General features: G+C 67.4%; 1 protein-coding gene across 1 annotated transcript; it reads right to left on the reverse strand.

The window, feature by feature from the left end:
* Nucleotides 1-1,449: 1,449 nt before the first annotated feature.
* PRR35 (proline rich 35) lies at nucleotides 1,450-3,436 on the reverse strand. Its single transcript, XM_006739080.2, has 2 exons — nucleotides 2,343-3,436; nucleotides 1,450-2,097 (listed from the first exon to the last, which is right to left on the reverse strand). Exons 1-2 carry the CDS (start codon nucleotides 3,434-3,436, stop codon nucleotides 1,464-1,466), a joined length of 1,728 nt encoding a protein of 575 aa, XP_006739143.2. The 3' UTR covers nucleotides 1,450-1,463.
* Between the last annotated feature and the right edge of the window lie 9,137 nt (nucleotides 3,437-12,573).

Below are 12,573 nucleotides of genomic sequence, written 5' to 3' on the forward strand. Positions count from 1 at the left end.
ACCTGCCGTAATGCAATTCATGAATTCAGGAGGCACCGAGCTAACATCCGTGTGAGTCCGCCTCACCCACACTCCCCCAGTAGGACCACAGGGTCAGGCCCTCGGGGAAGGGGATGCACCCCTTACATGTGTGCTGAGTCACTCACCAGAGTCTGGGGTGGGGAATCTCCAAGGGGCTCATCCTACCCCTCAAAACTGGCAGGGTTGGGTCCTGTTTCTACGCCTGTGAAACTGGATTGATGCCCCCTAAGCTCACGTCTGCCTGGTGGCGATAAGAAATCTGGGTGCAGTAGACACATGGGGGTGCCAATAGAGGGCCAAGGAGGAGCGGGTCTCTCTCGGACACAGGACCTGGGGACTCTCCAGGAAGCCCCTGGAAGGGAGGGGTCAGTGCCTGTCTGTGACCCATCGTGCTTCCCACCTGGTTGGCCCACACCCCAGCTCTGGACTTGGCCTCTTAATGCCCCACGGTGGGGTGGACGACCGATGCTATCTGCTGCCGAGCACAGTTAATGGGGCAGCCGTAGGTCCTGCTCCAACTGGCCCCAGCCCGGCTGGTCCAGCTCAGGGAGCCAGGCACAGGCAGGAACTGCCCTCCCTGGGGCCATTCCTGGGTGGGTACAGAGGTATGGCCAGCTCCAGGGAGAGAAGTCATTAGCTGGGTCCAAGGGTCCCGCGGGCACCCCTCCCTGCCTGCCCCCTGCCCCCCGCCTGTGGGAAGGGCCAAGTGTGGCTGTGCAGGGAGGGAGGCAGTGAGCTGTGAAGGCCACCCGATGCCTATCGTGGCTGCAGGGGCTGGCTGGGGGCCAGCGGAGGCCACGCCGGGCAAACAGCCCTGAGCCACAGAATGTGGGGGCACCGCTTAACCATAGCGGGAGCAGCCTACAGCGAGAATCTGACATCAGGGCCGCCCTGGCCAGACACGGGGGCTGGAGGCAGGCCCAGGGGTCCCTGTCCACCAGCAACATGCTGGAACACAGGCCTGACTAGCTCCCACCCACACCTGCCTCCCCACCTCTCCTGGTTCTACCCCCTTTGATGGAAAGCCCCCCATTGACCTGGAGGGGGGGCCAGTCCACAGGAGGCAGGTCCGGGTCTGAAGGTGGATGCCCAGCAGGGTGGCCCGGGACACTGGCCACTCAGATGTGGAGGCCAGGGACATCTCCTTGGCGGGGAGTGTCTCAGTGGTGGACGCTGAGGCAAGAAGGAGGCCCAGACAGGGTATGTGAAGATGGTTTCTATTTAAACGTTCACAACTGTGATCACTAAGGAGCTATGACTCTCTGCTGTCCCTTGTGGCCCCAGAGATAGGCCACAGCCGTGGCAGGTGAGGTCAGTCCATGGGCATGCTGGGCAGGCTCTAGGCCACACCCCTGGGGCTGGGGCAGGTGGGGGGCCAGGCAGTGGACACGGGGTTGAAGGGCCCTGTCTGTTAAGAACAGAGGAGGCAGCAGATGCTGTGGTCAGACCTTGGCGCCTGGGGGGCTCTGGAGGCTAGGGACAGCCTCAGGGGGCCAGGACCCCCCAGACCCGCCACGGGCACCCCAGCTGCTGCCAGGAATGACAGGGTCCTCTGGGGCCTGAAGGGGCAGGCCCGGGAGTGGGACACTGGAGTCAGCCTCGCATTTGGTGGTGTGGCTAGAGAAAGGCTCAGCTGTTGTGGGGCCCAGCATGCTAGGTGGCTCCGGGGTCCCCCCGGCCAGCGTGGGGCCCAGCTCCAGCTGCCCCCAGGCCCCCACCGGCCCCTTGGGCCCCTTGGTGGGCGCCCGCTTCACAGAGAGGTCGAGGGGTGCATCCGGTGGCCGAACAGCCCACTCTAGCGTCTGGTGGATGGTAAACAGCTCCTGGCGGATCTTGCCAAGCTGCTCCCGCAGAGGCCGAGGGGCCAGACCCCCGGCAGGCACCAACTGCCCCAGGCGCTGCTCTACCCTGGCGTAGTCGCCAAGGGCCCGAGTCAGGTCCTCACCCACGTGCCCGGGGCCACCTGGCATCAGGCCCAGGGGCTGCTGGGGCAGGGGGGCTGAAGGGCCCGGGGTCTCGGGGTTGCCTGGCTCCTTGTCCTCAGGCCAGAGCATCACGGAGGGGCCAGTCCGAAGGCTAGGGGGTAGAAGCCAGTCAAGAGGCTGCACTGCCCACCTCCCCAGCGCCCCCAGTCCCTGCGCCACACCCCCTGGCGACCCCTTTGCAGCCTGGCTGAGGGCCTTGGGATCCCAGAAGGATAGAGAGTCTGGCTCTCTGGCCTTGGTTTCTCCTCTGTGGCCTGAAGAATGGGGCCCAGCCACCCTGGCCAGCTCACCTCCCACCCCTCCCCACCCCCGTGGCCAGGGGCCCCTGACACCTACCTGCTCTGGGCACTGAACTTCACCGTGCTGGAGGGTGCCTTCAGGGGCTCCAACCTGCTTCCCAGGGGCAGCTTCCTCTTGGGGTCACTCTGGGCAGCCTGCTCCAGCTCCCCCTCCTGCCCTGTGTCCCTGGGGGCTCCACGGGGCCAGGGCCTGCCCAGCCCGGGTACTGGCACCTTCAGCGGCCCTGGGGCCGGAGTCCCAGGGGGCCCTTTTGGGGGGGCTAGGGGCTTGGCAGGGACAGCCTTGCCTGCCGGCAGCCCCAGCGTATGCTCCAGGAGCAGGGGATAGTACAAGCGGGGGACCAGGGCAGGGCGTTCAGGGGTCTGTGGGGACGGGAAAGCAGAGGCCGGGGGCAACAGGGGGCTGGCCGAGGCCAGAAAGGGCATGTGGGCTGTGGCAGCCAGGGAGGGCCCCAGGTAGGAGAAGAGACCAGGGCCCAGAGGGCAGTCAACACCTAGCAGGGACAGATGGAGGCTCTGGGCCTCAGGGAGCTCGCTGGGGGTGGGCGGGGGGTAGCAGGGGACCCCCCCGCTCTCAGGGCCCGCTGCAGCCGCGTCCACCACAGCTATGCGCCTCCGGCCCCCGCCCGGCCCTGGCTTCCACGCCTCGGCCAGGAGCCCCCCAAGGCCCACATCCTTTTGGGCAGCCTCCCGGGCCAGGGGGGATGGCACACCGGGGTACCCATCAGCCCCCAGCTTTGGGCCCCCGACGTGGCGGCGCGGGGACAGGACACGGGAGGCCAGGTCGGGCATGGTGGGAGCGACAGGCAGCTGTGGTCCTCGGGGCTGGCTGCCAGGGTCTGTGGGGCCCAGGGGGCGGTCCGGGCTGGGCGCGCGGGGCCGGGGCGCGGTGGGGGCGCGGCGGCAGGCCCAGTCCGGGGAGTGGAGCAGCAGGGAGAGGGAGTCCTTGCAGAGGCTGTACTTCATGTGGTTGTACAGGTGCGACTTCTCTAGGCAGGTGAACGGGCACTGGAAGCACTTGTAGTTGTAGGGCTTGCCCCACGGCCGCGGGATGTAGTGCGGCTTCTTGGGCTTCCGAGCCCGCGCCCGCGCCCCGGCGCCCAGGCGGCAGGAGGCCCCCTCGCGGGACATGGCGGCCTACTAGTGGGCCGGCCCGGGCCCCATGGCCACCTGCGCACAGGGGGCCTTGGTCAGTGCCCACCCCCTGCCCGGCTCCCCACTGCCCTCCGCCCACAGCTCCCAGGGCTGCGAGGACAAGAGCTGGGGGCATGGGCACCCAGCTCCACCCTGCAGCCTGCTCCCCCCGCCCTTGTGTGTGCGGTTCCCCTGGCCTCCCCCACCTCCTCCTTCAGCTCCACGCACTCGGCTAGGGTCGCCCCAGATGGCAGATCAAAATAAAAGACACCAGTTCAGTCTGACTTGGGTAAACAGCGAATGCTTCCGTAGCAGAGGTATGTTCTAGCCAATGTGTGGAATGTATGCTAAAAAAAGCTTGTTGTTTCTCTGAAATGTAAGGTTAACTAGGCACCCTGTACTTTATCATGTTCACCCCCCCACCCCAGGCCTGCCAGCCCCCAGCCGGCCCATTTCTGGGCTGATCCCACTCATGCCTGCCTGAGTCTCTGTCTGCCCGATGGCCATTTGCTGAGCAACTCCAAGCCAGGTATGGCTCCTGGGGACACCAGCCCTTCCTTGTCCCACCGCCCCCCCCAGAGCCCTCCGCTGTGCTGGGGAGCCAGGATGAAAGCTGCCGCGCTGAGAGACCAGCTCTGAGTTTCACGAACACCGTGTGCGCGTGCGTGTGTGTGCACACGCGTGTGCACGCACACGCACGTGTGTCCCTGCTCTGGCGGGAGCCGGGTGGGCGCGGGAGGTCTCTGAGGGGGTCAGCCTCGTGTGGGGCCAGGCCAGGCGGGGGGGTGGGGGCGTCCCAGCATGGCCCCTCGGCACAGCCACCTGCTCAGCCTCATCCATCTGGGTGGCTTCAGGCAGGTCAGCGGCTGAGCCTGCAGCGGCCAAGCTCAGCCAAGACCCTCCTCCCCCCACACCCCACACACTCGCTCGGAAGCCGCTCCACTCTCCATCTGGGCCACCACCTGGGCCATCCACCGCCCCAGTGAGCGCCTGCGTGGGGCACACGTTGAGTGTGTGCACACCGGCTTCGGGTGTGTGCACACGAGCGTTACAAGGCTCCAGATGAGCCCTTACCCAGCGCCTAGAGGGACAGCCTCTGCATGGCTGGGCCGACTCGGTAGAGAGTCAGCCACCAGAATGCATGGGGCCCGGGCACACACACACACACACACACCACTCAGAGTGGACACGGTGGTGGTGCACACGGAAGGACTCACAGCCCAGCCGCAGTGGCGAGTCAGGCACCTGGACACATTCAAGGGAATGTGCACACACAGGTGCACACACACCTGAGGACATCCATGGTAAGCGACACTCTTAGGGATGCGGACACGCAGACACTCGCCCTGTTCCCTAGGACTCAGGGCTGGCCGGCGCGTTGAGCAGGGCAGGGCTGGGGTGCAGTGCAGCCACGGGGCACAGGCTGTCCTCCCCTGCTGGCCTTCAGGCTCTGCCGCCCCCAAACACTGGGTGGGCACCCCCGGAGGGGTGGAGAGGGCTGCCCATCTGAAGGGGCCCTTCAAAGGGGGATCAGCATGGCAGCCACCACTGCAGGAGAAAGCAGATGAGGACTGACTGGTGTCCATGTCTTGAAGGGGACGGGGCTCGGAGAAGAGTGTGGGGGTTGAGAGGAGGGGGCTGGGCTCAGGAAAGAGCCTGGGGCTCCCCGAGGGGCTGCAGACCCTCTTGGACTTGGTGGTGGGAGCAGAGGGGGGCCACATCCCTGTCTCCCGAGCCCTCCCCAAGATACAGATGACAAATGGGCATGTGTGCTTGGGAGACAGAGGCGGCTGCACCGGGACCACATCGATCACCCGGCCCTGGGAGCCACACAGCTGTGCCGCCTGGTGCCACCACCCATCCCACCTCCCAGTCAGGCCTCTGGACTCAGGAGGTGGCAGGCTCCTCCCGTGCTCCCTCTTCATATCAGTCACCTGGGTATGTGGGGGGGGGCCTGTTCAGGCGCCATCTCAGCAGCCACTGACCCCACGGGGACCCAGAGGATGCCTGGCACCCACCCAGCATGCTTGTGCACAAGCAGAGGATGCCCCTAGACACCAGCATGCACCCACACACACCCCAAAGCACATTCATTTGCACACAAGTCCCAACGCGTGACTGGGTGCGTGCTCCTAGGGCAGCCTGCACCCCCAGTGTGCTGGCCCACACACCTGAGCCCGCTAACCTTTCCCTGTCTGGGAGAGTACTGGTGTCCAGACAGGAGAAGGAGGCCCCACTCCAGGGTGGGAGAGAAGGCACCCAGCGCCTGGAGCCACCAGCAGGGGGATTGGAGCCCTCCCATCCCCCCTGACCACCTGAGACTTGGCCAGCGCCCCACAGGGCTTGGTAGAGAGGGGTGACCAGGCTCCTCCTTGGCTGAGGTCGAGACCCCAACTCCCTCCCCCTCCGCCGCGCACCGCACCCCGGGAGGGATGGCGCCCTATTACAGGGACAGGGCTGCTGCGCCCAGGGGGGTCCCCGTGCGCAGAAGTGGGGGACATGGGGGCTGGGGCTGCCCCACCCGCGCCTGGACACTCCTGGAGTCTCGTCGCCCCCGCGCCCCTCGAGCCCACCCCGGCCCCGCACGGCCCCCAAACTTCGCTGGACGCGCCGCCGGCGCTCGCCCGCCCGCCCCACCTGCGCGCCGGCCGGATCAGAGCCCGAGGCGCCCGGCGAAGTCTGCGCGAGGCCCCGAGGACGCGGCGGAAACTTCCCTTCTCAGCACCGCCCGGTGCCAGCCGCGATCCCGGACCCCGCGGGACCGGCTCGGGCCCTCGGGGCAGCGACAGGGACTCCCGCAGGGGAAACTGAGGCCCGGCGCTGGGAGCGGCCCCCCGCGCGGTCTGCGGTCACTCACTCGGCAGTCGGTCCCGAAGCCTCCGCCGCCGACCGCGCGTGTCCCCCCGACGCCGACTCGCACCCACCGAAGTTGGCGGCGGGACCGCCGCGCGTGCGCCACGGCGCGCTGGGGCTCGGGGGCGCTGCGACCTCCGACCCGGGCTCACGGGGGGAGGGCACTCGCCAGCGCGGGGATTGGTCTCCCCGGGGGCACCCCAGGTGCCCCCCGCCCAGAGCCGCCCCCTCGCGCGCACTCACCTCGCGCGCCAGGACCCGCTTGCTCAGCCCTCTCCGCAGCGCCAGCACCTCCTGGGTGGAACGGTGGCCGGTGAGACCGGTGGTAGCGCCCGAGCGGCAGGGACGGGCGGGTAGCGGTGTGGACGCGGGGAGTGGAGGCGCAGGTGTGCGGCCAAATGAGGGGCGCCTGGCACCGTCCCCGCCCCCGTCGCCTGCAGGCTGCTGCGGGGGTGCGCAGCGGCGGCCAGGTCTCCCGGGGTCCCCGCAGCGGTGTGACGGGGTGTCAGCGGCCGAGGTCGCAGGGAGAGGCGCCGTCAGCACTCATCCGTCAGGGCAGGGCTCTGGCCCCTGACAGCCGCCCTCCTGAGCCAAGGCCTGGGGGCTGAGCCCTGGGACAAGGGGAGCTGTGGGGCACACAGCCAGCCTGGGGACGGCTGCAGCCCAGCCTGGGATGGGGCAAGAGCCCAGACCAGCCAAGAGACAGAGCCCCAGGAGGGCTGGAGCCTGGAGCCCGCCGGCAGAGCCCCGTGCACAGACAGCAAATCTCCTCCCCTCGCCAGCTCTCCTCCGCCAAGCCTTGACTCCAGGGCCGTTTCCTCTTCTCCAAACAGAAGGCTGAATGGACCTACACTCACTGAAGCCCTGCCCTGCCCACCGATGGGTCCCGGCTCAGGAAAGGATGGTCACCATGGGCTCACTTCCCCCTTTCTGGAAACACTACCTCCCCACCCTGACAGGTGCCCAGGCCCTGCATCTCTCTGCTGTTTGCAGGACGGCTCTGCGTCTCCCCTGGGAGGACTTGGGAGGGGGGAGGGGCGGGGGGGGCAGGGAAAGACTTGGGTGTCCAGGACCCTCCATAAAACCCCCGCCGCTAATGTCCTCATGGCCAGACCTGTTTCCAGCCCACCTCCCAAAGTATGCCAAATTCCATGTTGCTCCCTGAGCTGCCAAAACCTCATGGTCAGGGTCCCACTTCTCAGCTAGGTCCTAGTAGAAATTCATCTGACCGGCAAGTTCTATTCCAGACGTGAACACAGACATGCTGGGGCAGGGCCAGACTCTGTCTCTCTCCGGGAGTCTTGCCTTTGTTTGGGGGGAAGGCATCTGAACCCAGAGATGTGTGATGGTACATTTCAGGCACAGGATGGGGTCTGCAGCCTGAGGGGTGGGTGCTGCTCCAGGCCAGCTCTGTGGAGGATCTCCTTCACCGCCCCCCCCTTGCAGGCTCAGCTCCAGGCTTCCGGGGTATTCTCCACTAAATTTGGGGGGCAGGGGTAACTTGGGGAAGGAAGGAGGGGAAGGAAGGAGTATCCTCTAGAGGCCCCTGAGTGTTGCACCGCAAGCGGGGCAGCCAGCATCGAGCCCTGGATCCAGAGTCTAGCACCTCCTGGGCCCCGTGAACCTGGCCTCAGTTTCCCCATCTGTGCAGGAGGGTGACCAGCCCGTGGCTCAGTTGTTGGTTTGGGTCTCCTGGGGCTCTGCTCGACTGTGACAGGCATCCATAAGGAACAGGACCCTGGGGTTCTGGGGGTGCCCAGGGCGAAGATGCCGGTTGGAGGGCGAGTGTCTCCTTCTTGGCCCAGTGCCACCTTCCCTGACACCACCCGAAGGGATTCGCCTCTCCTCCTCAAGTGCAAAGGCTAGGGCTGGGGGCTGGGTGGCAGAGCACGCCAGCCTTCTCTCTGCTCGCCTGGCCTGGCCCAGCTGACCAGCTGACCGTGCAGGCAGCCCCAGGCTGGGAGACAGCTTGAACGGCCGTCACGCCAGCAGCCCTGTGGAGAGTAGAGGCCAGGAGGCCTGTTCCTTCTGCACACAGGCCCCTGGATGTGCTGAGCCAGGCCTGGGTCCCTCATCACGGGCCCGGTCCAGAGGGGGCAAGGGCACAGGCCACCCGGAGACGGCGTGGGATCCGGGGATCCCTGGATCCCAGGCCTTGGCCTCTTGGTCCCAGGGATGGCTCCTTGCTTCCCCACATCCCTCCGGCTGAGCCCTCCGAGGGTCTGGGAGGGGCCACAGCTGCCTACACAGGGTACGGACTCGCCGGAGGCTGTTGCCATCGTTCAGGGGAAGGAAGGTGATGGACCAGAAAGTCCTCGTTGCTGGGAACCCTGCCTTTCGGAGTGCAGAGAGGACAGCCAGTGAAGCCTACGTGAGCCCCAGAAAGGAGGGAGGAAGCCGGGACTCCAGGTGGCAGGACAAACAAGAAGAGCCCCCGGGAGGACGTGCTTCAGCACCAGCCATGGAGGCCACCCCATGCATGGGCTTTTCCAGAAGTTTGAGGAAGAGGAGAGGTGGCGGCACCTCCAGAGGGACTCAGCACCTAGGGGCATGACCTGCGCGCGCTTCTGGGCTTCCAGGAGGGCTCTGTGCAGGGGTGGACCCGAGCGCCCAGCTGGGTGGCTGCAACCCAATGGCCTTTGCATGGGATTGTGAGCCGGGCCAGCCCCCCAGGAGCACAGGTGACTGTCCCCAGCACCTGTGGCCAGGCAAGGCTGGGACATCGATGCCAGCCCCTTGCACCCCTGTGCCCTCTGCCCAAGGCCCATCTGCTCCCTCATCGCTGGCACATCTTCCCACTCAGGAGTGAGGGTGGGGGCGGGTCATAACGCTCCCGCTGGGACCCACCCCATACATGTTGGGGGGAGCTTGGGCCTGGAGAGTTGGCCCCTGCCCCCTGAAGCAGGACAGGGACCCACTTGGCTTTGGGGCTTGATCAGCCGTGCGGCTCTGAGCTCTGAGACCCCTGCCTTGTTCCCCTCATGGGCAGGGGTGGGTAGGAGACTTGGTCTCTGGGTGCTTCAGGCACCAGTGGGGTTCTGGGGAGCCTCCTCCTCAGTTGGTCCTGGTGCAGGGTGCAGTGGGGATCCCCGGCCCCTCCCTCTGACCCCAGCCAGAGCCTCATTTTGGCCATTGACCCCCTCTGCCTGGCTTGCCCACGGCAGTCCGCCTGTCACCTCCATTAATGCTGGTATACGCGTGCAGGGGCGAGTGGTCAGGATGGATGCGCGGCCGGGGAAGGCAGGGGGCAGTGAGCGGGGCCCCCAGCAGGCCTGTCTCACCTCCTCAGTGTCCACACACAGCCCTCACCAGGACAGGTACAGCAGCCGGGCAGACGCTGGGAGGGGCTGGGGCCCCAGGCGGGGTCTAGGAGCCCCTGGGAGAGGTGAGCACCGTGCAGGAGACCCCTGGGCCCAGAACATGGGTCATCCTGGGTACTTCTTCTTCTTGTCTCTTCGAGGTGGCCTCAGGGACTCCTGGCTCGGAGGGCTGGGCCCAGGGCTTGGGCCAAAGGAGGCAGGGTCCCACCTGAGGGTCCTGGATGCCAGCCTGAGGCTGCTGACCCCACAAGCACTGTGGGGTCACGGGAGATTCCTGGCGGGCTTGTGCGGGAAGCCGTGGAGCCAGGGATGGGCAGGGATGTGAGCAGGTTTGTGGGTCCCCGCTGCAGGTGAGGGCAGGACCCATGCAGAGCCTGGGGGATTCTCAGGGAATCTGTGAGGGGGCCGCCCAAACAGGCCCAGGGACGTGGGGCGGAGCAGGCCCACCCCGAGGGAGGAAGCCCAGCTGGGAAGCTCCTCGCACAGGGGGACCCCAGGAGAAGCCCTCTGGCCCCAGCTCCCCTGGGCCTGCGGATGATGACTCTGCCCACGCGAGCTTTGCTGCGCCCTCCCCCACCAGCTGCAAGCTACTCGTTCTGGAGGCCCCCGCAGCCCCTCCCGCGGCTCGGTCCCCGGACATGTTAGGTCCTTGGCCACCCTGGGGTGGGGTGTGGGGTGACCCTCTGTGTGCCTCAGGCCGCTCTCTGGAGGGACAGGGAAGGGCTGCGTGCAGCAGGAGTGAGCTCCCTGTCATGGGAGGCATGCGAACTGGGGCAGGGGCCTTTCGACTCACGGAGGGAGCAGTGTGGCCAGACTGATGGGATGAGAAGCTCAGGCTGCCTGAACCCCCACCCGCTTGCAAGCCCGTGTTGGCCGGGCAGCGCCTGGGGCCGACAGCAGCCATATGTTGGGAGAGAAGCTGTGTGCGTTGCTCCACGGCCCCCGGGGCCCGGCCTTCCTGGGCCTGTCACACACGATTTTCCCTGCCTGAGTGGCAGGCCAGCCAACGGGCGGGGCAGGTGGGGGCTGCCGAGCCGGCTCCAGGTTCCCCAAAGCTCGCAACACCGGACTGCAGCTCTGGGGCAGAGCCAGGTGCCCGGCCTGGAGCTCAGGACCCCCGGCCTCTTGCCGGACGCTCTGCCCTGTTGTGGTCACCAACCCCCCACGCCCCCACCCCCCGGGGCCAGCTCAAGGTCCGGGGCCCTGAGAAGAGCCCTGGTTGGCTGGCGAGGAACAGCCTTCCTGCTCGGTCATGGGCGGGCAGCCAGGGGTGCACGCGGGCTGTGTGGGCGCCCGGGGCGGGCGGGAGAGTGCCCGGAGCCTCGGCCCTGTCAGCCCAGCGCCCACAGCCTTGCGGAGGGAGGCGGGAGGCCTCGGCTAATTTGTACACTAAGTGCTTCTGACAGGGACGCCTCACAAGTGAGAACACACCGTCGCCCGCCTGGAGAAGGCCGCCGTGGCCGAGTGGGCAGGGAGGCGGCCTGGACAAGAGGCCGGGAGAGAGGGCCGTGGGCGGCATGGGGCCAAGCCAGCAGGCAGAGAGGGGCAGGAGGGCCCAGGACCAGGAGCCCCAGTGGCCAGAAGGCGGGAGACCTAGCAGGCTGAGGTGGGGAGCGGGGGCCCACCAGTGAGGAGGGGGACAGCCCCTGGCCTTGTGCCTGCTCCCCATTTTGGCAGCCCTGGGAGCCAGGTGCCGCCAGTCAGGGCCAAGGGCTTGGCAGGTAAGGTCCCTGCCCCGGCCAGGCTGGCCAGTCCCCCATCCTCTCTCCACACCACTAGCCGCCTCCCCAGGGGCCCCCTGACCCAGGGCAAGCTCCCACCTCGGCCCCTTGCCAGCACCCTCCATGAGCTCCCAGGTCATAACTAAGGGTCTGGTCTATGGGGTCCCCCAACTCCTCCTCGGACACTGTGTGCCCTTTGGGGCCGGGGACACCTGGCCCCTCGTCCCAGCCTCCGTGCAGTCTCCCTGCTAGAGCCTCCTCCCCTGCATGCGAGGGTTCCAGGGGAGGGGGTGGGCACACGGCCCGCTGCTCCCAGCGGAGACCCCCGCCTGGCCTGGCACAAGGACCGCGGGAAGCTGCTGTTCCCACATCTTGCTTCCTGAGCCTTCCCCGGGAGGGTCGTGGGTCCAGGCTGCCAGGACGCCCCAGGGGTGCCAGGGCCAGCCCCGTGCCAACTCCAGGTGGACGCGTCCCGGCCCCCCCACGGGACGAGGCGCAGTGTGGCCAGCGCAGGGCGCCCGTGAGATGTGCTGTGGCAGCTATCCTGCTGCCCGAGGCCCGCCCGGAGCGCACACTGCTGGTGCCTTTAATTGCTTTCACATTCGATAGGTTGGCCTGTGACAGGCCTCTTACACCCGCCCAACCACCGGCCTCTGCGGCCCCCCTACGCCGCGCCTCCGTTGTGGGGGCGGGCGGCAGCCCCCGCTGTGCACGCCGCGGCCAGGGAGCCTGCCCCAGCCTGACCCCCCGCGAGATGGGGATGGTGGGGACGTGGGCTGGCCGGCTGGGGCCAAGGAGGAGTGGACAGCCACCAGCCTGGATGGAAACTTTTCTCCCTGTGCAGCCCCCTCACTCCATCTGCTCCCGCCTAATGACCCTGACAGATTCAGACAGCCCCCCCCACCCCTGAGAGCAGATGTCGCACAAGGAGCAACTGTGCACCTGCTGTTTTTCTGCCTGCGTGGGGACCAGTCTGCTGACCACTGCGTGGTCTGACCCGAGCCTCTGCCCCGCCCGGACACCCAGTCCTTCAAGGGCGCATGCAAGCGACAAGCAGGGCGCCCCTAAAGGCTCCTTGTGAGCCTGACCTGGGGCGCTGGTGAGCCACACCCACTGAGGTGCTGCCCTCCCCCCGCCCCGGGGTCAGGCTTGGACGCCCCTCAGCATAGCCCCGGCCTGTGGAGGGGGCCCGGGAGCCCAGGGACCCTGGGAGGGGCAGCAGACAGACCTGGAGGCACCC

Source organism: Leptonychotes weddellii, chromosome 5, assembly GCF_054177405.1.
Source record: "Leptonychotes weddellii isolate Sample4059 chromosome 5, ASM5417740v2, whole genome shotgun sequence".
Taxonomy (NCBI): domain Eukaryota; kingdom Metazoa; phylum Chordata; class Mammalia; order Carnivora; family Phocidae; genus Leptonychotes; species Leptonychotes weddellii.

Excerpts from the sequence above, each read along its gene's own strand:
- PRR35 (XM_006739080.2), bottom strand. The coding sequence starts at position 3,436 with ATGTCCCGCGAGGGGGCCTCCTGCCGCCTGGGCGCCGGGGCGCGGGCG. Across the intron at positions 2,098-2,342 it reads AAGTTCAGTGCCCAGAGCAG|CCTTCGGACTGGCCCCTCCG; the intron begins GTAGGTGTCAGG and ends TCTACCCCCTAG.